We start from the raw sequence: 27,900 nt of genomic DNA, 5'->3' as shown, positions 1-27,900 counted from the left end.
CTGTATCCAAGAGCACATTCCAGATAGCCCAAAGATGAATGTGTGGTGTAGTCTTATGAAGGACAAGATTATTGGACCATTCTTCTTGGAAGATACCATTACAGGAATCACATACCTAGATATGCTAGAACAATACACATTTCTGCAGATTGCACACCTACAGCCCAACATAAACTGCAAGTTCCAATGAGGAAGCACTGCCTCATTGGAACTTGCAGGTGTGTACTGCTTTGAACAACACGTCGCTGGACCAATCTGGACACCATACCCACTACTTTCTGGACACCATACCCAATCCATCGTCACTGGGTCCAGAAAGTAGGCATACCATGGCTCAATGTCAAAACCTTTAGAGTGCGCACTCCCTGTATTTTTTGTTTTCTTCAGAGCGAAGTTTAGGTGAGCCAGTGTCTAGCTCTCAACGATGTGTCAAAAAACATTGGATTTTAATCGAAAATTACGATGTAATAAAGGTTTTAAGCAAGTATAGGTTGGCTGAAAAACTTTAAACTGAGACATGGTATATGTGAACTGGATATTTAAGGCGAGAAATTTTCTGCAACAAATTGGCAGCAGGGAGGGCCTTTGAAAAGTAAGTTTGCTTCAGTTATAACAAATTATGAGAAAGAAAACGTTTATAATGTTGATGAGACGGGCTTATTATGCAAAGCATTACCGAGAAAAACCCTAGCCACTAAAAGAGAAATGCCTGCACCAAGTTTTAAGATGAGAAAAGAGCGAGTTACAATTGCTATGTATGGAAATGTCACTGGGATGCACAGATTGTCCATGCTCATTATCGATAAGTCGAAAAAACCGAAAGTATTTAAGTCTTCTAATTTTCCTGTTTTGTATAAAAATCATAAAAATGCCTGAATGGATGTTTCTGTTTTTCCAGACTGGTTTATATTTTTTGTTAATTTAATTAATCTTATTTAATTTAATCATAAGATAAGATTAAATTTTTTTAATCCAGTAATTTTCTGGTTTGATTATCCTAAACAAATTTCACTGTACATAAAAAATATATCCTGAATGCCAGGTGTATAGATGTACTTTATGAATATGAATTACAACTCAAGTTCCTCTCATTGAAAATTATCCACTGATCAATGAATAACTTCCAATTAATGGATAATCAATGATCTACTGTAATTTATGCACTGTATCAATGAAGATGTGTTAAGGTTTTTAATATTTTGGCTAGGCATTGTTTATACTGATATATAAATAGCTCTAAAATGAATAGAGAATACATTTAATGGCTCCAAAATTTATATAGTCCAACACCAAACCCTGGGGGACATCACTAATAAATAACATTTTATTTTTTGGTAATAACTGTCAAAATAATATTTTTCCCCATCTCTTTAAAACAGCCTTACACTTTTATCACTAAAATACTATTAATTAATAGAAAAAAACTTGTCTGCAATTGTCTTAAACAATTACAAGTATGAATTCACACAAATCAACATGTAAATGCTCAGATACAATTATTTAAAAAAAAAAAGCAGACTAATAACAAAGTCTGTAGAATATTTACAAAAGATGCATATAGATTTATAAAAAATCTCTATTACACTGACACATAAAAAGTGAACTATAAAATACTAAAATCATGGTATTTAGAATATAAGAAATTTGCATCCTTAATTTTCCTGCAAGAAGTTGGAAGAGTTAGAGGAACAAGCACTCGATGCTCTAGAGATGCTGAAAATTTGGGATAATTCTTCTTTTCTTGCTTTGTCAATTAGCTCAAGTTCTTTCAGTTTCTAAGTAACAAAAATAAATTAATAATCATACACCTTACAGTGAAAACAGTACTTAAATTAACATGCAGGTAATTAAATTAACATGCAATTAAGGAGTAGAGTTTTTATTTCAATGAAATAAAAACTCTACACTGAAATTAGAGAATAAATTTTGATGCATTTTATTTTCTGTCTTGTTTCTTGGGGACATTCTGTTCTTTCCGATGACAAGTTTGTGGTTTTGCTCACTTTAGAAACGATATTGTTATCCATGAGTAAACATAAAATTAACTATACCATTTTTAATTGAACATCACCAAATAAGGCAAGTCCATCAATCATTAAAAACTCAATGGCACCACTATTAAGACCTACTCCTTTACCTTGCTGCTTCAGGCAAATTAATAAATGCAGCCCTAGAGATGCATCCACATGTACCTTTAGTTGTGCATTTAAATGGAAGTTTTATTTCGACACACTGCTTTGCTGCTTGATTAAACTTGATACTTCATTCAACAGAAAACCACTAATTCCACTATTTATTGAGTTGAGTCAGATTCAAAATAGCTGTAATATAAGTTCCTATGATTTTAAATTTGAATAAAAGTTAGCAATTTTAGGTCAACTTGTGGATAATGATATCATTCTTAAATTGACACAAATCCAAGCTTGTTAGCATTAGCATATGAGGCAAGAAAGCAAACTTATACAGCATCAGCCAAAAAAAAAAAAAACTTCCCATTTCACCGATCCATTTGCTCCAAAAGTTTGTCCACTTCTTCCTTGAACTTATTTAAGCTATCAACTTGCACAATGATAGATGGAAGATTGTTCCAGCAATCAACCACCTCACTGGCTAAAGGCAAATTTCACACATCTATTCTACAACTGTCTTTCCTCAATTTGAATTTCTGTCCCCTCAGGTTTGTAATCTGGGCAAGAGGAAGAATCCTATCAGCATTGAACCTACTCAATCCATTCAAGGCCTTACACACCTCAATCAGATCAACCTCATAAATGCCTAGTCTCCAGATGCTGCAATTTGCAGAACCTAAGCTTTTCTTCGTAAGAGCGTCCCTTTGTTCCCCTCACCAGTCTTCTTGCCCTTTTCTGTACTCATTCTAGCAACTCTACATCCTTCCTAAAATGAGGTTTCCAGACCTGTATGCAGTACTCAAGGTGTGGCCTGACCATTACCTTATGCAAAGGGATAATAACCTCCTTATCCCTGCTATCAAAATTCCTGTATATCATTGACAAGACCCCATGACCTACTCTGGCAGACTGTCTGCACTGATCAGAAAACCTCATCTGACTGCACAGTTACCCCCAGGTCTCTTTCATTCTTCACTACCCTGAGTGTAACACCACCCAGTTGGTACATTTCTCTAGGGTTACTGCTACCCATATGCAGTACTTTGCATTCATCAATGTTAAACTTCAGGGGCCACTTCTCAGCCCATCTACCCAATTTTTCCAGATCCTGTTGTAGCAGGATACTGCCAATATTAACAACCCTGCCAATCTTTGTATCATCTGAAAACTTTGACATTAAGCTTGATATACCTTCATCAATATCATTGATAAATATACAAAACAAGAATGGGCCCATTGCCAAACCCTGGGGGACACCACTAATAAATAACAGTCCACAAAGAGCAGTGTCCATTGATTACCACTCGGTCTTCTCCCACTCAACCATCCTTTTATCCGTTGTTGCAACTTGCCCTTTACGCCATACTGCTCCAATTTGTACAGTAGTTTTCCATGTGCAACAGTATCAAAAGCTTTCCTGAAATCCAAGTATATGATATCAAAATTATTTTTTGCTTCCAGTTCCTTTGTGACAACGTCATAGTATCCAATCAAACTGGTCAGACAAGACTTCCCCTTAACAAACCCATGCTGTGTCTGAATTATTACTGCAGTCTTGTCTAGATTATCCCACAATACTTCTTTAACCAGTGTCTCCATTATTGTTACCATTTTTGTTGGGAACAAAGTGTCCACAAGAGTTCAAAAACAGAGAGAAGTGTTTATTATCTAATTAACATAACAGCTACCAATCATGGGTGTAATAAACATAGTTTTGGAATTTATGATAATACTGGTGGTGCACAAGGACTGAAAACAAATTTCTGTGGATTAATTAAAATTTTTTGCCATGTAATAACTGGAGAGTTGCTGTTTATAAGATATTGCTAATAGTTTGGACAGACCCTGTGGATTAGCATTAGTAGTGGCATATGATGCAAGAAAGCAAGCTCACAGCAAAAAAAAAAAAAAAAAAAAAGGAACATACTCCCCATTTCACCTATTCATTTTCTCCAAAAATTTGTCTTTCCTTATATTTACTTAAGCTATCAACTTCCACAATGACAATTGGAAGTTTGATCCAGCAGTAATCACTTGCTGGCTAAAGACAAATTTCAGAACATCTATTCTGCAACCGTCTTTCCTCAATTGAATTTATGCCATCTCATTTGAGCAGAAGGAAGAATCCCATCAACATTGAACTTTCTCAAACCATTCAAAGCCTCAAACATAACGCCTTGCTGGTGTCTAGTCTCCAGACACTGCAATTTGCAGAACTGAAGTCTTTCTTAGTAAGAGCACTCCTTTGTCCCACTCACTAATCTTGTTGACCTTCTCTGTAATCGTTCCACCTCTGCATCCTTCCTAAAATCAGGCCTTCAGAATTGTATGCAGTATACAAGGTGTTGCCGCCACCGCATTATACAAAGGGTAATCACCTCCTTATCCCTGCTAGCAAAATTCATGTATATCATTGATAAAACCCCATGAGCTATTCTGGCAACCTGTCTGCACTGCTTAGAGAACTACGACTGCACAATTACCACCAGGTCTTTTTCATTCTCTACCACCTTAAGTGTAGTACCACACACTTGGTACATTATTCTGGGGTTACTGTTACCCATATGTACTTTGAAATTGTCTATGTTAAACTTCAGTTGCCACTTCTCAGCCCATCTTCCTAACTTTTCTAGATCCTGTTGCAGTAGCATACTGTCATTAACAACCCTGCCATCCTTTGTATATTGATAAATACAGAAAACACAATGGGTTCAGCACTAAACCATGGGAGATTCCGCTCAACTATCTCTTTTTCCATAGCAGTAACTTGCACTTAATGCCACACTACTCCAATTTGTACAGCAGTCTTTTGTGTGCAACAGTAGCAAAAGCTTTCCTGAAATTCAAGTATATGATATCAAATTATTTTTTGCATGCAGTTCCTTTGTGACCACTATGTAGTATCCAAACAAATTGGTCTCCCAAGGTTTCCTCCTAACAAACCAATGCTGTGTCTGAACTATAACTGCAGTCTTGTCTGGATGATCCTGCATTACTTCTGTGACTAATGACTCCATTATTTTCCCTGGAACGGAAGTTAAACTAACAGGTCTAATTACTCATGTTACCCTTTGATCCCCCTTTGTGAATTGGGGATACATTTGTACATCTCCAGTTCATGGGGACCTCCCTTGAATCCAAGAATGCTCTGATAATTATGGCTAAGGGTTTGCTTAATTCCTTTGCTCCCTCCTTTAATATAACTGGATAGATCCCATCCACCCCAGGTGCCTTTATGTTTAACTTCAACAATGTCTCTTCCACTTTCCTCTCAGTTATTACAAAATCATTTAGCTCCCAGTTAAAGTTCTCGCAACTTCCCCAGAGAATTCCTCATGTGTGAATGTAGATGTAAAATACTCATTTAGTTTGTCAGCTACCTGAGCAGGATCATCCCCTTCCTTCTAGAGTTTACATAAGTAAAGAAGTCTTTGCTGTTTTTCTTTGTATCCTTTGCCAAAGACTTTTCCATAAACTGTCTTCCCTGCCAGCATCCTTTGTGACTTGATTATGTCTACCATAGGCTTCTGTGTTGCCTGATAATTTATATGCAATGCATGCACGAGTCTTGTTGTTGTTGGCACCTCCATAGCCAGGTGGGAAGGAGCAGCAGTGCGTAGCACATACTTCTTGATTAGACTGGGGTTCAAGCCCGTCACCACCAAATACAGAGGATGCGGAAAGGTCAGGGAATGACCACCGCATATCCCGGAGCAATATGGCCTTAGTTGCTAATGCTCCTAAAAACCAAATAACGAGTCTTGTTAACTCATCTGACATTTAGGCCTAAAGCTTGAACAGTATTTCCTATTTGGTATGAAAAGCCTAGTAACTTTCAAGATTAATTCCTTGAATGCTTCTCATTTAGAATTTGCTGTTGGTAACATCATCAGCCAGTCCCACTGTATAGAATTTTAAAACTATCTGAGACCACTGTAGTCACCTTTACGAAAGCAAAAACCTTTCTTTAACCCTGATGGTAGTTACATCTTTAAGTATATCCCACATCAATACACTGATTACTGCCACTTAGTGGTTCCTTTATCTGCAGATTCTTAATACATGAATAATCACTGCTAATAATCAGACCAGATCACATAGTTCCCTGTGGTTGCCCTCTTGAACATGCTGCTGTAGAAAACAGTCATCCAATAAATCCACAAGTCTTTGTTAGTGTGCGAGTGATCAATCCACAAGTTCCAGTCAATATCTGGAAAGTTAAAATTGCCCATTATAATACATTATGATTTACTGGCCCACTTCATTTCTCTGTACAGATGTTAGTTGTACTCATCAGAGCCATTATGCATTTAACATACTTCTGTCATTTTTGCTCTCCCCATGCTCATATTACACCAAACTGACTGAACATTGCACTGTCCACCCATGTCAACTGAGCCGACCGGGCTAGCCGAGTGGGTAAAGTACCTGCCCGGCAACCCAAAGGTCGCGGGTTCGATTCCCGCCTCGGGCTTGGATCAAAGTACTGCAAAAACCTTGAGAGGTGCAATATGGCCAGAAGCCGATGCGCCAACAACTACCAAATCAAAAAAAAAAAAACCATGTCAACTGGATTCACTGCCTTAGATTGTGTTTCTTAACTAACAGCATAACCCCTACTCCCTTTCTACATTGTTTCTCCTTTCTGTATATATTGTACTCTTTAAATTCTGAATTCCTTATATCTGTACATACCTGATCTTCTTCTAATGAAGTGCACTTGTGCGATCCAAACTAGACTATTGGTCCCAGGTATATTCCTCAGCCAGAGACAGTGTCCTGCGATGGCTGGACCCCGTCCATCATCAGGCCCTACGTATTGCTACTGGAGCATATCGCACATCTCCTGTCCAGAGCTTATACATCGAAGCAAACGAACCACCGTTATCGCTTCGATGTAAGCAGTTGTCTTTAAAGTATGCTTTAAAACTGAAATCCCTGCCAGACCATCCTACGTGGCCATTCGTTTTTGAGCCACGATGGGAAAATTTATACAATACCCGCAAGACTGCCAATCGTCCTTTTGGTATTCGTTTCCAAGAGCTACTCAAAGAACTTAATATCAAGGTAGACAAAGTTGCCCAAACATCAGAGTAACCCTTTCCACCCTGGCATGCCCGTGTCCCGGCATGCGACTTGTCGCTTAGAAACTGGGGAAAGTCGGACACTCCATCATGTGTCTACCTGCAGCTTCATTCAGCACACCGAACTGAATATTCCGACTTCGCGCCAGTCTACACAGACGGTTCGAAGTCAGAATCATATGTGGGATCTGCTGCTGTCTTTACAGACATCACTATATCAGAGCAGATTCCCTCTGAATGCAGCATATTTACTGCAGAGCTGCATGCTATTGAGTTAGCCTTGGATCACATTAGTAAATGCCAATACCAACGGTTCATTTTATATTCCGACTCTCTTAGCATGTTACAGGCTTTAATATCTGTGAGATATAATCCTCATCCAGTTCTGTCTAGCATTCAGCAGAAGATTCACGCTCTCCATGAACGCGAATATGATATCCGCTTCTGCTGGATTCCCAGCCACATTGGGATTAGGGGAAATGATTTGGCTGACGCCGCAGCCAAATCAGCAATTCCCAATAATAACCGTTGCCTGTTAGTCCCCTATACAGACTACAGGCAAATAATACATCAAAACATACACTCCCAATGGCAGGACTCGTGGAACAGACAGACTGCAAATAAATTATATCGTATAAAGCCTGTAACTGAACCGTGGCAGTCTAGTCTGCGCAGGAATCGTAAGGAGGAAGTTGTTCTAGCTTGTCTCCGCATAGGACACAGTCATCTTACACATTCTTTTCTGCTGAGGGCAGATGACTGTCCTATGTGCGAGCAATGCAACACCATTTTATCTATTCATCACATTTTAACCGTATGTCCACGTTTTAGACACGAACGTGATTTATACTTTACCATTTTTAGTCATCTAGCTGAGCCTTATACACTCAGTCAGATTTTATCTGACAATGACCATGTCTCTGCTGTTTTTAGCTTTTTAAAATCAATAAACATTTTTACTGCTATATAAAATTTACATTTTATTGTTCTTTTCTATTGATTTATCTTTTATACTTTTGTTATTATTTATTTTGACATGGTGACCTAACTAGTTAGGTCACTGAAAGTTTAAATTTTTATTAATGACATGGTCTTGGCACATTATAGCCGTAGTAGCTAATGCGCCAATAAAACCAAAACAAACAAACAAACTTCTAATGAAGATAATATAAACTGTGGAAGTACAGAGCTGATTACTACCACTTATGCCATTCATACATTGGATGTTCTTCATTGAATCCTCACTATATATGCTTGTTGATGTTACTGAGTTCTCCAATCACTGAAAATTTTATTATTTCTATAAGCCAGAATGCAATTGGCAGATGCCCACAACCATCCAGGTATATCAGAACTTGCATCTTATTTTCCAGTGAATATATCTTTGGGAACATATTACATGACGTGTTTCATGCTTTCCCATATAGATTTTTTAATATATATTTGCTGGAAATTTAGTGTATCCTAAATATTTCAGCATTATATGTAAATCTAGAATAGCTGGATGACATTGTGTAAGAAGTGGATACAGGCCACCACAGTGTGGCACTTACATTATCTCCTGTGATGGACATCTTTCAAAAATGATCAGATTTTATATAGACTCCCAAATATATTTTACTAAAATAGCAGAAATAATCTTAATTGATACTGTAGAAGTATTATTTGTGTGAATTCCCAAGCAAAGCTATTTCTTTAAGAATCAGAATCTGTTTAATGACCTGATCAATACAAGGCTGAACTATTAAATGCCTGCAGATAACCACCAGTCTGAGTACCCACAGGTTAAGAAATGAATGTAAGTCTCAGAAAATACGCTACGTTGTTTTTCTATTGCAACTGTCTTATGACTGTTGTCCTTCAAGTGACAGGGATTAGGTTCTTGAGAAATTACTACATTTATCTATGAATAGACCTAAAGTAACTAATATCATTTTTAATAACGTCAAGTAGGTGAATTCATTATTTGTTAAAAACTCAAAGGCACTGATCTGACCAGTTTCAGAACTGTTTAGTTTCATCATCAGAGAACAAGTAGCCCCGGTTAGTGGTCTTTAGTCAAGCAGTGAATAAATGTGTCAAATCTAAATGAGTAGCCCAGTGTTATTCAGAAGAACAATTTCTAATTTGAAATGAAACTTTTTTTTTACGTGTATAATAAGTGGTGCCTCCGTAGCCAGGTGGGAAGGAGCAGCAGTGCGTAGCACACGCTTCTTGATTAGACCGGGGTTCGAGCCCATCACCACTAAATACGAAGGATGCAGAAAGGTCAGGGAATGACCACCGCATATCCCGGAGCAATATGGCCTTAGTTGCTAATGCTCCTAAAAATCAAATAACTAACCAACTAACGTGTATAATAAACCCATATTAGTTTAATTAAAGAAGCAAGGCACTAATTCAATGCAAGTAATAAAACGGTTACAGAAAATAACCAAAGAGTTCCAGATATTAGTTACTTTAGGGCCTAAACTAATAAACTAACATCAGTCATGATATTAGTTACTTTAGGCTGACTCATGGATAAATGTAGTAATTTTTAAAGGGCCTAAACTCAATCACTGGAGGAATAACAGTGTCCCCAGGTAGTCATGACAAAAAATATTGCAGTTTAGCATTAATTTCCAAATTTACATGTATTTCAGCAACACCCAAGTCAAACTAGTGACCTACTTTATTAAAGTGTATGTTTAAGCCTGCTGCACTTCTATCTTTGGGATCATTTAAAACGTAAGATAGAGAGATGCAGTAAACCCTCGATTTAACCAACCCCGATATAACGGATTTAACGAACTGGAAAAATGATAATACAGTAATGTACATGTTAATCTCGACCATATTTTTTTTAGGTTATACGAAACTTCAGTGTTATTATTAATTAAAAATTAATAATAATTACCTATTTGCATTATTGTTTTGATAATTACCTACTTTTATTTTTATAATCAAATTCAGGAAATTGTTTTTTATTCTTTCTGAAAATGTGTTCAAATAGCTGTTTTCCCAGATTAGAAATAAGAGCAGGCAGTGACTTGTCTACCTTGCAGTTTACCTGTTGGTAAACTGCAAGTCTACCAACTTGCTTTGTTTCAATCTCAGTCTGCCTCAAGCTATTGTGCAGTCAGGTTGTATACAGAGTGTTTCTGTGATTTCTGAATTGTGACTTTATTAAATAATTTTGCAATCCTTACAATTTAAAATGGCATCAAGTGATACAGGAGTTAAAAGAAAGTGTGTGAACTTAAATGTGGCACAGAAATTAGAGCTAATTGAGAAATTAGAACAAGGTGTCTCAGTAGCATGTGTTTGTGAAATTTCCGGTGTAAAAAAACACTGTTTCTGATATCTGTAAATCAAAGGCCAAATTGCAACATAATTTTATATTGTATTAAAGCTTTTTTACATTAAGAACAATAAAAAATGCCCCCCCCCTCAGGTTACATTCAATTTAACGGACACTCCTCCCCTATTAGTCCGTTAAATCGAGGGTTTACTGTACTTATTAGGTGAAAGAACATTAGAAAATTGCTGTAACAACACCAGGAAAGATTTTTTCCCAACCCATGGTAACTTAAACATGAAATATTGACACCTATAGTACTCAAGTACTATGCAAGGATGGAGAAAACATACTTGTTCAGGTTAACCTGAATTTTTGTAAAAAAAATTAAGAATAAAAGTTAGCTTGGTGAGTTTGGAGTTGAATGTTAACTAGCCAATGCACATGTTCGGAGTGAGTTGGAAGAAAAATTCTAATTCAGAAGAACAATGCCCACAGAAATATCTGTAGAAAAGGGATGCAACAGAATGTCTCTGTGATGAGTTGTGGAATGAGTTTGTAAAATAAGTTGTTCTATACACTCAGTATTCACTGAATTATGACCACCTACCTGATACTGTGTTGGACCAACATTGCATGAATAACAGTTGCCTAGGCATTGACTCCACTAGATATCTAAGGATCTGTAGCCATGCTTCCTGCAAGATTTTCCCACAGTGTCAAAACATATGATGGTTGTGTGTCCATACATCTCACTTCCTGTTTCAAAACATCCCACAGGTGTTCAATTGGATTGAGGTTAGGTAAATCTGGATGGTTGATATCTTCACCGTATTCCTTGTGCATGGTGTAAGCCTGATGATATTGCACATCATTGTCTTTGAAGATCCTATTTCTGTCTCAAAAAAAATGCAATGTAGCAGAGTACATGTGGTCTCCTAAGAGCTACAGTAGACCTCGCCAGTGAAATGTTGGTCTATACACATCAGGGGTCTTAGTTCTTGCCAGCAAAACATGCCCCATATTAAGCAACCACCGCCATCTTCCTGGATAGTAGGAACAATGCACAGTGGGTCCACAGACTCGTGTTGCTTACACCACACACGAAAGCATCTGTCAACGTGTTTCACCAAGTATATAGACTCATCTGACCAGCACACTCATTTACAGTCTTCCAGTGTCCAACAAGCATGTTGACACCACAGCATTTGTCATTGGCCAGCAGTGAGGAGAGGATGTCTCTTGGGTTATCTGTTGTGGAACCCCATAGATTGGGCAGTGCATTATCATTTTGGATATTGTTCTTGCATTCCCCATAATGTATTGTGGTGTCAACCATCACACAATGACCTGTCATTGAGCCCATACAATGCACTGCACCCTTTGCTCTCCACCCTTGAGTAACGCTTTACAGTTCTGTCAGCAAGAATTGGTTTGAACCGTTCAACCTCATTCTTTTTACACCTTAATCATAATGGACAGTGAGCAACCAATAACACATGCCATTTCTGATATGGCAGAATCTGACATAAGTTTCCACAATCATGCCCTTTTGAAACTCTGTGATCTCTTTACTGTATCCCATAACTGTTACTTGATCATTATGACTTGCATGACTATATGCAAATACCGCTGCTCTAGCATAAGAAGCTATTCAGCTTTGTATACTGTGAGCTATACAAAGCAGTGTCTCCTGTTAACAAGTACAGTCCAGGCTGAAAAAAATTCTACCCCTTGAGCCTTGCACAATCCCTCCAGGGCCGAATTGATCGACAAGGCTCTCATCATATACTCCCTCCTATCGTGTCTGGGCACCTTATTCATGGCTTTTTTTCGACAGTGACCTGTGCTTGCTAAGTAATTCTGCCGGTCTCCTACTCTTAATATCATTAGTGCCAACGTGTACAACTATATCACCTTTTGTGCCCTTAAAAGATGATATCCGCTCTACAACGTCATCAACCTTTGCCCCTGGCAGACATACCCTGGTCCTATTCCACCTATTCTTCTTACAAAGCATGTTCCCCGCTTCCCTGACAATAGAGTCAACAACTACTAGTTCCTGTGGGACCAGCGCATTCTGCCTAGGGGGGACTGCCTCTGTGTTGCCTGATGACCAAGTGCAAGCTCTGGCGTTGATGTGGGCGGCTGAGAGCTTGATGGGCCCCTCAATTTATTTCCTTCGAGGGCATCCACCCTGTCCTTCAAGCTCTCACAAAGGCCCATAACGCTGAGTTGTTGCCTGATTTCCTTGCACTCCTTACATCATGCACACACAAAGACATCCCCCCTCCCCTTGGCAGTATCATGTCCTGTACCCGAATGCTCCGCAAACATCAAGCAAACAGTGCATTTTAAAAGACTGTGATTCAGAGGGCAACTGCCCCCCTCAGTTCTCCCCTGAACCACAGCACTCCCATTAGCTTGAGCCTTTTGATTTGCTGCTCTGGTCTGAGTCATGATTCCGATTTAATTCAATAAAATTTCAAAACAAAATTAAATCCTTAAGTTATATCCCAAAACAGTTATAACGCTATATTTATTTTTTCGGTATCTAGTGTTTTCTACGAGTTCCCTTTATATAACTTCCGTATCACGTGTACCACTATAGTTATGTATTAATTATTTGTTACGATTAAGTCGTTATATATATATATAGAGTTAAAAGTACAATTTAATTGACAATAAAGTTTATCAAGATTAATAGATTTACTGATTAATTGACAATATTATATTATGCACTATACTACATTAAGCTTATGCTATCGTGTAAAAATGGCGGGAATTCACGAACGGTACTTCTACGGACTCGTAAGTATTGATTAGCTTCCAAATCTCGCTATCTCAATTTAGAATAAACTAAGGATCCTGACTAGGTCTATAATCTACTTATAGAAGATAATTTAATATAACAATTGGTTAATAAATCGACTAAATTTGGTTAAAAAAAAAGACCTCTCGTTCAATTTGTAACACGTGGATTTGATACCGTTACTGATACTAAGTAATACCTACAAAATCTCTGTCTAAGTTAAACTTTAAACTAAGTATCGTAACTAGGAATATAATGCTACTCCAAAAATAAGTTAATATGACAATTTAAGCTAATAAATCAGAAAATAAATCAGGAAAAACTTCTCTGTTCCAAGAGCTTTGTCTGCACAGGCTATTCTCGTACCCAGCCAAGATTAGTACAGTCAGTCCTCATATAGCACGATAGTTGTGTTCCTATAAACCTTCGTGCAATATAAATAACAGGCCATATGGGAAAAATAGGGTTAAGTGCTGACCACCCAAGATTGAACACACATTTGTAAACAAAACATTGCCAAACACAATAAATAATTGTAATAAAATACATATTTTATTACAACTGTTACATAATAAAATATTGCTAATGCTTTTGCTTCTATCATAAGCAAACTTGTTCTATGTTTGATTTTCTATCGAAACAGATGACAGCCATTCCATCTCTTCCAATTCTTTGTGTCTTGATCTAATGGATTTTATTACACTTTGAGCCGTTCCTGCTATGAAAGTTGTTTTTATTTTCTCTGCATTGCCTCATTTAGGCCTGGAGCAAGTGTAATATCACATGTTCTTTCATTTTGCTCAAAGCATTTCAGAATTTCATATATATATATATATTATGAATCAACAGGGCTTACCTTTATTTTTGATATAGGAAGCTTCTTTTCCAACTCTCCTTGTCCAACTCGCTAATAATTCATGGGAAAGGCGATATCAATTTTGCAAGACATTGTCATAAAGTTAGATTTTGGAGGTCTAAACTGGCTAATAATTAAGGATCGATTTTTTCTTTTTGGTGCTGTGGCAGGAATTTTGAGTTAAATTTAGGGGTCTAATAATTGGATATGGGGTGGGGGTGGGGGTTATTCTCTACATTCCTTAAGTCGGACTAGAACTTTTCGGGGTGTCATGTTCACAGGAAAAGAGCTACTCACAGTTAATCCGAAACTTTTGTCTTATGTTGTAGTGTTTGTTCTTCACGCATGCGTATAAGTGACCAATCGTCGGACAATAGGAATGGCCTACGGATATTGATTGAAGTTGCATGTAGTTTCATCTCTAAGGTTTCTGCAATAAGTAGTTTGTAGTAGTTGTGTTGAATATTTATAATTTTAGTTTCATTAAAGCTATGTCGTTCATTTATGGCGTGGAACGAAAGTTCCGATGCATTTGAACGACCCGCTCGCACTGAAGCGTCATGTTGTTTTGCTCGAAGCTTCAGTGCGGGCGGGTCGTTCAAATGCATCGGAACTTTCGTTCCACGCCATAAATGAACGACATAGCTTAATGAAACTAAAATTATAAATATTCAACACAACTACTACAAACTACTTATTGCAGAAACCTTAGAGATGAAACTACATGCAACTTCAATTAATATCCGTAGGCCATTCCTATTGTCCGACGATTGGTCACTTATACGCATGCGTGAAGAACAAACACTACAACACAAGACAAAAGTTTCGGATTAATTGTGCGTAGCTCTCTTCCTGTGAACATGACACCCCGAAAAGTTCTAGTCCGACTTAAGGAATGTAGAGAAATAACCCCCACCCCATATCCAATTATTAGACCCCTAAATTTAACTCAAAATTCCTGCCACAGCACCAAAAAGAAAAAATCGATCCTTAAATTATTAGCCAGTTTAGACCTCCAAAATCTAACTTTATGACAATGTCTTGCAAAATTGATATCGCCTTCCCCATGAATTATTAGCGAGTTGGACAGGGAGAGTTGGAAAAGAAGCTTCCTATATCAAAAATAAAGGTAAGCCCTGTTGATTCATAATATAATAGAATATAGGAAATATCGAGCACTTAAGAGCTCTCTAGTATCAAATATATATATATATATATATTTTTTATTTATTTTTTTTCTCTTTCTTTCTATGGACAGAGGCGGACTGACAATAAGCCTTACCGGGGAACTGGAGGCCGGTGTGATTTTGGCCATAAACACTAGTATCAGGCTACTACAAATTTTCCCCGATAAGAATTTTTGACCCAGTCCACCTCTGTCTGTCCATATTGCTTTTCTTTTTCTCTCTGAATCTGTAGTGTCTTCACCAGGAAGCTTCCTTTTCACACATTTTAAGTATTTTACTCATTTTTAGGGAAAAAGTACAATTACAAAATGAGGAGGTACGCTTGATACACATAAACAAAGCTGGCATGTGTAGCAACTGAATAAACAACACCGTAAAGGCAGAGACACATTATGAACACCTTGTTATGTTATGTTATGTGGTTTTTAGGGGCATTAGCAACTAAGGCCATATTGCTCCGGGATATGCAGTGGTCATTCCCTGACCTTTCCGCATCCTCCGTATTTGGTGGTGACGGGCTCGAACCCCGGTCTAATCAAGAAGCGTGTGCTACGCACTGCTGCTCCTTCCCACCTGGCTACGGAGGCGCCTGTGAACACCTTACTAGCTCACATTTTACTAAAGTACATTTCTGGAGATCACTACCATAAAACAATAAAAACAATTTCCAGTTGCATTTCTGCTAGTGGAATCTGTTATAAACTCGATCCAATTGCATTTGCGATAATACTAATAGCTGGAATTGTGCCAGTTTTTACGTTATTATGGTGAAATGTGTTTCCCCTTCACTGATATAAAAAACAAAAATATATTTTCAGAATCTTCTCTTCATTCCTATCGTGTTGCATTCAGTTGAGGTGATTCCGCATTGGACTGCCATTTCTTGTAAACCAAAGGCGAATCGTGCATAAGCAAATTTGGTTCGTGTTATATACGATATCGTTCCCCTATTTATAAATCATGTATGATCAAATTCGTGCAGTGCAAACACGTGATATGAGGATTGACTGTATTTAGTAGTTATTTGTTTTTATTTGTTGTTGTTGTTTGGTTTTTTTTTAAGGAGCATTAGCAACTAAGGCCATATTGCTCTGGGGATATGCAGTGGTTCCCTGACCTTTCCGTATTTGGTGGTCACGGGCTTGAACCCCGGTCTAATCAAGAAGCGTGTACTATGCACTGTCGCTCCTGCCCACCTGGCTACGGAGGCGCCGTATTTAGTAGTGGTGGATATTTGAGAAGCACAGCTGGTTATGCAGGCAGGTCTTGTTGAACCGGAAAGTGAAATATACCACCATCAGCAAAGCTGGATAGGAGTTTCACTCCATGGGAGACCATTAATACATAAGAGAAAAAAAGAGTGTGTGAAAGAATGCTGTATTACACACCTTTAGCATTAGCATTAGTAGAGGCATTTGATGCAAGAAAGCAAGCTTATGCAGCATCAGCCAAATAAAAAAAAAAAAAAAAAAAACCACTTCCACTTCACCCCTCTGTTCGTTCAAAATACCTGTCCAGCTGAGCCTTAAACTTATTTAGGCTATCAACCTCCACCACAAGGGATGGAAGTCTGTTCCACCAACCAACCACCCGCTGGCTAAAGGCAAATTTCCGCACGTCTATCCTACATCTGTCTTTCCTCAATTTGAATTTATGCCCTCTCAGATGATTATTCTGAGCTAGAGGAAGAATCCCATCAGCATTGAGCATGCTTAAACCATTCAAGGCTTTATACACCTCTATCAGATCACCTCGCTGGTGCCTAGTCTCCAGACACTGTAATTTGCAAAACTTAAGCCTTTCTTCGTAAGAGCACCCCTTTGTTCCATTCACTAATCTTGTTGCCCTTCTCTGTACTCGTTCCAGCAGCTCTACATCCTTCTTGAAATGAGGCCTCCAGACCTGTATACAGTACTCTAGGTGTGGCCTGACCATCGCCTTATACAATGGAATAATCACCTCCTTATCCCTGCTGGAAAAATTCCTGTATATCATTGACAATACTCCATGAGCTACTCTTGCAGCCCGTCTGCACTGCTCAGAGAACTTCATATCTGCCTGCACAACCACCCCCAAGTCCCTTTCATTCTCTACCACTGTCAGTGTTGTACCACAGAGTTGATACGTTGCTCTGGGGTTGCTGTTTCCCATGTGTAGTACTTGACATTTGTCAATGTTAAACTTCATTTGCCACCTCTCAGCCCATCTGCTCAACCTTTCCAGATCCTGTTGCAGCAGCATAGTGTCAGTAGTGTCCTTGACAACCCTGCCAACCTTTGTATCGTCTGCAAACTTGGACATTAATCCCGATATACCATCATCAATATCATTTATAAATACAGAAAACAATAATGGACCCAACACTGAGCCCTGAGGGACTCCACTAATAACATCAGTCCACGATGAGCAGTGTCCATTGATTACCACTATCTGTCTTCTCCCCCTCAACCACCCCTTTATCCATAGCAGCAATTTGCCTCCAACGTCACACTGCTCCAATTTGTGTAGCAGTCTTCCATGTGCAACAGTATCAAAAGCCTTTCTAAGATCCAAGTATATAATATCAAAGTTATTCCCTGCATCCAGTTCTTTTGTGACTGCATCATAGTATCCAATCAAGTTGGTCAGGCAAGACTTCCCCTTAACAAAACCATGCTGTGTCTGAGCTATAACTGAAGTCATGTCTAAATGATCCTGCAGTGCTTCTTTAACCAGTGCCTCCATTAATTTTCCTGGAACAGAAGTTAAGCTCACAGGTCTATAATTACTTGTGTCAGCCTTTGATCCTCCTTTGTGAATTGGGGTCACATTTGCACATTTCCAGTCTATGGGTACCTCCACTGAGTCCAAGGAAGCTCTCATAATTATGGCTAAGGGTTTGCTTACTTCCTTTGCTGCCTCCTTTAATATAACTGGATAGATCCCATCCACCCCGGGTGCCTTTCTTGTGTTTATCTTCAACAGTTTCTCCTCAACTTTACTCCCAGTTATTTCAAGATTCTGTAGCTTACTGCTAGAGTTGAATACACCTCTGGCATTCCCCTCGCTGAATAACTCATGTGTGAATGTCGATGCAAAATATTCATTTAGTTTGTTAGCTACCTGAGCAGGATCATCAACACTTGACCCATCAATATAAAGTGGACCAATCTGATTCATCCCTTTCCTTCTAGAGTTTACATAAGTAAAGAACTCTTTGCTGTTTTTCTTTGCATCCCTTGCCAAGGATTTCTCGTAATCTGCCTTCGCCTGCCTAACCTCCTTTGTAACTTGGTTGCATATCAACTTGTATCTATCATAGGCTTCTGTGTCATGTGTTAATTTGTAAGTATCCCATGCATTTTTCTTCTCTGCCATATGCCTCATTAGTTCATCTGACATCCATTTTGGCCTAAACCTTGAACAATATTTCTTAGTTGGTATGTAAAGCCTAGTAGCTTCCAAGATAAGTTCTTTGAATGCTTCCCATTTTGAATTTGCTGTTGGTAACATCATCAGTTGGTCCCACTGTATAGAATTTAAATACTGTCTCAGTCCATCGTAGTCGCCTTTACGGAAGCAATAACCCTTCCCTTTACCCCTAATGGTAGTTACCTCTTTGAGTAAATCCCACTTCAGCACACTGTGATCACTGCCACCTAGTGGTTCATTTATCTGCAGATTCTTAATGCATGAAGAATCACTGCTGATAATCAAATCAAGAGTATTACACCCTCTAGTTGCCTCCCGAACATGCTGATGTAGAAAACAATCATCCAATAAATCCACAAAAGCCCTGCTAGTGTGTGAGTATCCAGCCCCCAAATTCCAGTCTATATCTGGGAAATTAAAATCTCCCATTATAAGACACTCTGATTTACTGGCCCACTCTATTTCCCTGTACAGTTCCTTATTATACTCATCAGAGTCATTAGGCCTATAGCACACTCCTACTCTCAATTTTGATCTCCCAATGTTTATGTCACACCAAACTGACTCCACACTGCACTGTCCAGCGATGTCGACTGGCTTCACTTCCTTGGTTTTTATGTGTTTCTTAACTAATAGCATAACCCCTCCCCCCTTCCTATCCTGTCTATCCTTTCTGTAGACGTTGTACTTCCCAAATTGCAGTTCCGCATCCCTTATATCTGTGTGACACCACGTCTCTGATATCCCAACAATATCTGCCTTTGATGTTTTGAGCAATACCTCAAATTCATCAAATTTATTTACTAAACTCCTAGCATTGGTGTACACGCAAGTATACCTGCACCTGTTTCTATTCTTAGCTACCCTAACACAACCCATGTGTTTACTTGTACCGCAATGGCTCCCAGCAGTCTCTGAAATACCATGCATCTTGTTTTTCAGGCTTCTGCTCATTCTAATAGAAGCAGTGCAAGAATCTCTTTCACCTCTGCCAGTGGCTACTGTCAATCTATTGGTCTTTGTCTCCCCCCAAGCTAGCAGTTTTCCGACCCACCTAACACTGCCTCGATAGCATCAGCAAATATTCTTGCACCCTTTCTATTTAAGTGTATCCCATCCCTGTAGAAGCAATCTCTCCTGTTAACAAGTACAGTCCAGGCTGAAAAAAATTCTACCCCTTGAGCCTTGCACAATCTTTCCAGGGCCGAATTGATCGACAAGGCTCTCATCATATACTCCCTCCTATCGTGTCTGGGCAGAATTGCAGACACTTTCAAATTCAACCCTAATTCTCGGCTTTTGTTCAACAGTGACCTGTACTTGTTAAGTAATTCTGCCGGTCTCCTACTCTTAATATTATTAGTGCCAACGTGTACAACTATATCACCTTTCGTGCCCTTAAAAGATGATATTCGCTCTACAACGTCATCAACCTTTGCCCCTGGCAGACATACCCTGGTCCTGTTCCACCTATCTTTTTTACAAAGCATGTTCCCCGTTTCCCTGACAATAGAGTCACCAACAACTACTAGTTCCTTCGGTACCAGCGCATTCTGCCTTGGGGGTTGTCTCTGGGTCACGCGATGCCCAAGTGCAAGCTCTGGCATTGATGTGGGCAGCTGAGAGCTTGATGGCCCCTCAATTTAGTTTCTTCGAGGGCATCCACCCTGTCCTTCAAGCTCTCATATAGGCCCATAAGAACGCCGAGTTGTTGCCTGATATCGATACACTCCTTGCATCGCGCACACACAAAGACATCCCCCTTGGCAGTATCATGTCCCGTACCCGATTGCTCTGCAAACATCAAGCAAACAGTGCATTTTATAAGGCTGTGAGTCAGAGGACAACTGCCCCCCTCAGTTCTGCTCTGAGCCACAGCACTTCCATTAGCTTGAGCCTTTTGCTTTGCTGCTCTGGTCTGAGTCATGATTCTATTAATTTATTAATTAATTATGTTATGTTATTAATTATATTACGTTTGTAATCTAAGTCGTTATATGTATTTATTTAAACGTACAATTTAACTGCTAACGAAGTTCAACTAACGCTATTTAGTACGGTATATAACCTACGGTATATCTAGTACGGTATCACAATGGTGGGAAAGTTAATAACGGTAGCGGTAGTTACGAACACGTGGAAACCCTTACCGATACTTTTACAAGGCCGAGTAATGAATAAATACACCAAATTAATCAAAAAATCACAAAATAATGTTATACTACTAAATTCAAATCAAAAGTTTTAGAAAAACAATAATTTCAAATCAATAAATAAGAAAAATCCACTTAGCGGCTTGGAACACGACCGTCACTAGTAGCCTCGTCAGCAGACTCTGGTGTGTAATATAGCATTAACTGAGAAGTTAGAAGACAGACAGACAGAGAGAGACACACACACCTTTCTACCACATGTGCAATGAATGCCCCTTCCACAATAAATGAACTAAAACGAAGTTATGGAAAAAAATGCTGATGATTCCAAAAGGACTGTATTTTATCATTTGTTGACTGCTATGACCCAAAGTCAATGCAATCTGGAAATACAAAATGAAATGAAACAACAAACTAAACTCAGACATAACATGTCATGGCCACTGCCCTTCACAGCTTAAATAAATGAATGCAACAAGTGAAACAACTTTAAACATTGACTCAGCCAATCAACAAGTCAAATTAAACACAAATAAACCTTAAAACCAAATTATAATAAACAGAATTAACATAAATCAAATGACAGAGTGAGTTAAAACATAAGGGTAGTCATGAATATAAAAAAAGGTAGAAAAATCACACCTAACTCTAATGTTGCATTTAATTCCATGGTATAATTCCTGTTCTTATTTCTATAACAATATTTGGAAACATGATATTATATACAGGTGAAATTTCTGCGAAATGCATATATCCTTACCTCTGTAATCTGAGCTCCAATTATGGCTTCATATGTCTTGCCCTGACCAAGTTCATACATTTCATCAAGAAAATCTTTTCTCTCTTGGATTTCCCAAAGAACTAAAAATCGATAAAGAATATTTGTTAATCAGTTTATTCTGATTTCATATGCTATTACACAGGGTGATGGGTGCCGCCGTAGCCAGGTGGGAAAGAGCTCGAACCCATCACCAGGGTTTGAGCCCTGACCTTTCCGCATCCTCCAAATACGGAGGATGCGGAAAGGTCAGGGAATGATCACCGCATATTCACGGAGCAATATGGCCTTAGTTGCTAATGCTCCTAAAAACCAAATAACAACAATGAATAATTTGATCAGTTCTAAAGGACCGTTTTGCGGACCCCCTGGAACTGGTCCGCGGACCCCAGTTTGGGAACTGCGGCTTAGGGCATTGTCTATCATACTGTGTTATTGTTGTTTTGGTTTTTAGGAGCATTAGCAACTAAGGCCATATTGCTCCGGGATATGCAGTGGCCATTCCCTGACCTTTCCGCATCCTCCATATTTGGTGGTGACGGACTTGAACCCCGGTCTAACCAAGAAGCATGTGCTACGCACTGCTGCTCCTTCTCACCTGGCTACGGATGCGCCTAATTATGCATTGTATGTATAGCAAATTGATGATTAATAAAGCTATTATATATTTATGTAAAAATAAGAATAAAGTTGACTTGTTTTAAACATAAAACTTTGAATTTTCTTTTCAGAAAACCCAGTGTTCAACATATATACAGGGTGATTCACTATTAGTGCCACAAACGTGCAGGAGGTGTAGGGGGCACAAAGACGAATCGGAATCACATAGCATTGCAGGGTCCGAAATGCCTTCGTCATGCGGTAGAGGACATTGAACGGGATGTCGCGTGAACAGCGATCCCGCTGGAAGTCAGCATTTGCAAACTGTTTCTGTTGAAGAAACCAAGTAGCAAAAGTCCTCCGGAGTGGATAATCCGCAGGCTCCAATGATTGGACGCTTTGCAGATGGTATGAACTCATTTGGTTTGTTGACAGTATCCTCCATACAGTGGACTGGGAAATACCCAATCGTTGGCCTATCGCTCGAGTATTCTTACTCGGATTGCCTTCTGCAAGACGTAGGACACTCTTCTCATTGTCTGGCGTCCTCGTCGTTCGCTCTCGATTCATGGTACCTCTCGTGAACACCCAGTCTCACGTAACCTTCTGTGCACATGTGCGAAAATCGTATGATGAGGAGCACGCCTGTGCGGGAACCGTTCCTGGTACAAGTGCAGAGCGGCGCGCCCGGTACAGTCTGCAGCTCCATACGCGAGGTGCATGTCGGCCAGTTCAACGTGAATACTCATCCATCCTACTGCCTCGGGAACCGGTTCGCAAATGCTGACTTCCAGCGGGATTGCTGTTCACGCAACCTCCCATTCAACATCCTCTACCGCATGACGAAGGCATTTCAGACTCTGCAATGCTATGTGATTCCGATTCGTCTTTGTACCCCCCTACACCTTCTACAAGTTTGTTGCACTGGTAGTGAATCACCCTGTATATATATATATATATATATATATATATAGGCGGTCCGTGAACCCCTATATATTTATATAGGGGGGGTCGTGGTTTCATTTTTTAAAAATGAAAAAAGGTCATGGACCCCTTAAATAAATATATAGGGGGTCAATGAACGTTTTTTCATTTTTGAAGGGGTCCATAGATCTCAGTAGTTTGGGAACCACTGCCCTAAGCCATGCAGTCAATGCATGGCTTAAGAAAATAAAAAAAAATCTTATCACATAAATTACTTAAAGTTTAAGAAAAATATATCAAAAGATGTGTTTTTTTCTGTTTCTTTGTGAAGAGAAAAAAGTCCAAAGTGAAAAAACATGCCAGCTACTCATTTTGTTAGCCTTGTTTCAAATTTGACCTATATTAGCAAGATCAGGCATTTAAGAAAAACCTTGAAGTTCCTTTACATAACTACTTGTTCTATAATTACAATTCATTATTTTAATTTCTTAACATTATTTCTGTTATAAATAGAACTAAATGAAAAACAAGCCTTATTTTGCTATGGAAATTCTTTTATCTCTTGTGGAATTGAAGCGACTTTTAGTTTTTTTTTTACGTTTCAGAAAAAATAACATTTTACACATGTAAAATTCCATGAAAAATAACTTCTTTTTCTTTAATGAATGCCCTCTATCTCTATATTAGAGATTCAGTTCATTAATGAAATTGCATCCTGATATGGTGCATCTGACCCCAAATAAATTAATATTAAAATTCCCTTTTGGTAAAGTTAGCATTAGCAGTAGCAAGCTTATAAAGCATCAGCAAAAAAAAATGACACCTCCCATGTAACATATTCATTCCCTCCAATAGTTTGTCTAGTTCTTACTTGAATTTATTTAAACTATCAACTTTCACAACAACAGATAGAAGTTTGTTCCAAAACTCAACCACCCATTGGCTAAAGGCAAGCTTGTGCCAGTCAGTTGTTCCCACTGCACAGTATTTAAAAATTGTCTGAGACCCCTGTAGTCACCATTATGAAAGCAAAAGCCTTTCCCTTTATCCTTTACATTCTACATTAGTACACTGTGATCACTGCTACCCAGTGGGTTTTACCTGCAGATTCTTCATGCATTAAGAATCACTGCTGATAATAATCAGATCAAGAGTACTTCTCTAACATGCTGCTGTAGAAAACAGTCATCCAAAAAATCCACAAAAGTCTTGCTAGTGTGCATATTCCAGTCAACATCTGGAAAGTTAAAATCTCCCATTATCAGACATTCTGATATGCTGGCCCTCTCTATTTCTCTGTATAGATATTTGGTATACTCAACCCAAATTAGGCCCAGTAATTAGGCCAATAACACACTCCTACTCTCAATTTTGTTTTCCCAGTGCTCTTATCACACCAGACTTACTCAACATTGCACTTGTTGCATTTATCAATGTTGAAGTTTAACATTGAAAATGCAAGGTACTGCATTTATCTTTGACATTGACAAATGCAAAGTACTGCATATGGGTAGCAGTAATCCCAGATTAACATACCAATTGTGTGGTACTACAATCAGGGTAGTAGAAAATGAAGAAGATCTGGGGGTAATTATGTAGTCAGATATGAAGTGCTTTGACAGGCTGCCAGGACAGCTAATGGGGTTTTGTCTATGATATACAGGAAGTTTTATAGCAGGAATAAAGAAGTGATTGTTGTATTGTGTTGTATAAGGGAATGGTTAGGCAGCATTTTAAGTATGATATAGGTTTGGCTGCCTCATTTTAGAAAGGGTGCAGATGTGCTGGAACAGGTGCACAGAAGGGCAATGAGGCTGGTGAAGGAAGCAAAAGGGCATTCTTACTAAGACAGACTGCAGTTCTGCAAATTGCAGCATCTAGAAATTAGGCACCTACAAGGTGATCTGATTGAGGTACTAAATGGATTGAACAAGCTCAATGCTAATGGCAATCTTCCTTCTGCTCAGACTCAGAATTTATGAAGGGCATAAATTCAAATTGAGGAAATATGATTTCAGGATAGATGTGCACAGGTTTTCCTTCAGCTGGGTGGTTAATTGTTGGAACAAACTTCCAGCTGATATTGTGGAAGTGGGTAGTTTGAATAAATTCAAGGAAGAAACCAGACATTATTTGAGGGGATGGACATGTGATATGGGGAATTGTTTTTTCTTTTTTTTTTTTGGCTAATACTTCACTACTACTATTACTACTAATAATAATAATAATATTACATCCAGTGTGTGCAACCCTTAGAGGTAACTACATTAAATTAAAGTTGATTTGTTTTCACATTACTTCATACATTCTTTATATGGTGGGCCACAACCTCTTGTATAATAATAAGTTTTTAATTGTGACATAGTGAATTGATACCTTATGAGTTGCTAGCATATGAGCATGCTAATAACTCATGAGGTAGAAATGACTCTGTCAAAAATGAAAAGTAATGAAAGCTGTAGAACCAGATAGAGTATAAGGCAATGTTTGGGACCAAGACATTCAAGAATTGAATGGTTGGCGGAATTATGTAATAAAATATTAGGGAAGGCAGAATGCCAAATTCATGGAGGCAAAGCTTTGTTATTCCAAAATATAAAAATAAAGGGGACAAAACTGGGAAATCAAATTTATGTGCCATGCTACGATGATATGAAAATTGGTCATTAAGCACAGGTTAAGGGAGGAGGAAGAGATCTTAAGGAACCAGTTTGAATTCATGCTACGTAGATCAACCATTGAAAAAATCTTTTGTATGAGAAAATTGATGGAAAAGTACAGAGAGAAAAGAAAGGATTTACACTTAGTTTTTAGTGACCTGAAAAAGGCTTATAATAGGATTCCAAGAAAAAGGTTTTGAAGAGAGTTATTAGAGAAGTAGTACCTTGGGGATCAATCAAAATTATTGAATATATTTATTAAATATATGTATGAGGGAGCAGTGACTACAGTAAAGAGGGTTTATGAAGACTGATGAGTTTTAGTGAGAGCAGGTTTACGTGAAAGTTCTGTTCTAAGTCCGAAATTCTCTTTGCAGTGACTTTAAATGAAATGATAGGTAACATTCAGGGGAATATGCCAGGTGTATGATGTTTTCTGATGATATGGTACTGACCAGGTACTCATGGGTTGAGGATTAGTAGAGAAAAACAGAATACCTGAAATGCAATTTTGGAGATAGGAATAGGGGAGTAGGTGATAAAGCAAGGAAATTCATTTAAATATCTTCAGTAATGCAACAAGATGAGAATGTGACCAACAGAATTTGTGGTGGATGAATGAAGTGGAGACAGTGCAAGTGGGGTGTTGCATGACCAAAGAATTCCAATTAGGCTGAAGTTTTATAAATTGTGAGGCCAGCTATGTTATTATTATTATGAGCCATATTGTGCAAGGAAGCCTAAGGCTTATGCTGCACCAGCCAAAAAAAAATTTGAGTTGCCCTGTGTGTGTGAGAGAGAGAGAGAGAAGTAGAAGGGAATCACCAAGAACGAGAAGAATGATGATATCCAGGTCAGGACCCTGGGTGTGCCAAGCCCATACTCACCAGAAGCAACAAGAACAAAGGCTGCATGTGTTAAAAATGCAAATGTTAAGATGGATGAGCAGAGTTACTAGAAGGGATAAAATGAGAAACTAATATGCTAGAGGAAGACTAAGGATGGTGCCAATTGAGGATAAAATTAAAGAGGGGAGGCTGACATAGTTCAGACATATAAAGGAAGGGGCCAAAATGAACTGATAAATAAGATCCTGCATTTGTGGGTGGAAGGTGGAAAAGAGTGGGGACAACTGAAGAGGACATGGTTAGGGGTCATGGAAAATAACAAGGAGTGCAGAGTTAGAGGACTTGACTCAAGATACAAATAACTCAAAAAACTGACCTCAAATAAATGGGATTAAGGTATGGAAGAAGAAGAAATATCATATTTTCTTACATCAGGAAATAATTAAATGTAACAAACATTGAAAGTTACTACACTGAGAACACAAAAACATTTAAAAATGCAAACATTTAAAAACACTGAAAATTACTATATTCGTTTGACTTCATTTATAAAAAAGCCCACTCACAGATATAAGTATTTCTGAATAAACTTACACTTGCCTTCTAGTAAGATAAGGATATTTGTCCATGCAAAAGCACTTCTAAACATTTATTAAATTCTCTTAATTGAATTTTGCCTTAAACTCAGCATTACAACAGAAGCTGGTTTGCTCACGTAGTAAACTGGGTTTGGCAGACAGAATAGTTTTTGGGATGTTGCCCATGGGCCACAAGTTTCATATCACTGGGCACCCCAGGGGCTCACATTTGGTGAGTATGGGCTTGGCACACCCAGGATCCTGAGCTGGATATCATCATTATTCTCTTTCTTGGTAATTCCCTTCTACTCTCTCTCTCTAATAATAATAACAATTACAGTAGAACCTTAAAAAATTGTGGAGGAAATTTTTGAATATTTCTCTGAAGGTAGGCAACCATACAAGGGCATTTCATTTCATTTCATTTGAGTGAGCTTCCATCTCAGTTGCCACCCGGATTTTCATCCATATGCAACCAATTCTCATTCAATACATCAGTCTTAACTTAAAATAAAAACCAATATATTAAGACCAATGTGGTCAACTCAAAATCAACGAAATTAAACTATTATTCGACCATTTAGCCTTGCAGTGGGGATG

General features: G+C 38.4%; 1 protein-coding gene across 2 annotated transcripts in view; it reads right to left on the bottom strand.

Moving 5' to 3' along the window:
* Positions 1-1,541: 1,541 nt before the first annotated feature.
* Positions 1,542-27,900, bottom strand: part of LOC150086502 (UPF0193 protein EVG1) — a 45,424-nt gene continuing 19,065 nt past the window's right edge. For both annotated transcript variants that reach the window (XM_090371440.1, XM_090371442.1), the window contains exons 5-6: positions 21,673-21,773; positions 1,542-1,775 (exon numbers count right to left, since the gene is read on the bottom strand). In XM_090371440.1, the coding sequence (XP_090227566.1) occupies positions 1,653-1,775; positions 21,673-21,773 (224 nt within the window). In that variant the 3' untranslated portion in view covers positions 1,542-1,652. The remainder of the gene's footprint in view (positions 1,776-21,672; positions 21,774-27,900) is intronic.

This window comes from Mastigoproctus giganteus, chromosome 4 (genome assembly GCF_048544385.1).
Source record: "Mastigoproctus giganteus isolate SK-2022 chromosome 4, ASM4854438v1, whole genome shotgun sequence".
NCBI lineage: Eukaryota > Metazoa > Arthropoda > Arachnida > Uropygi > Thelyphonidae > Mastigoproctus > Mastigoproctus giganteus.
This window is presented reverse-complemented; position numbering and strand designations above follow the sequence as displayed.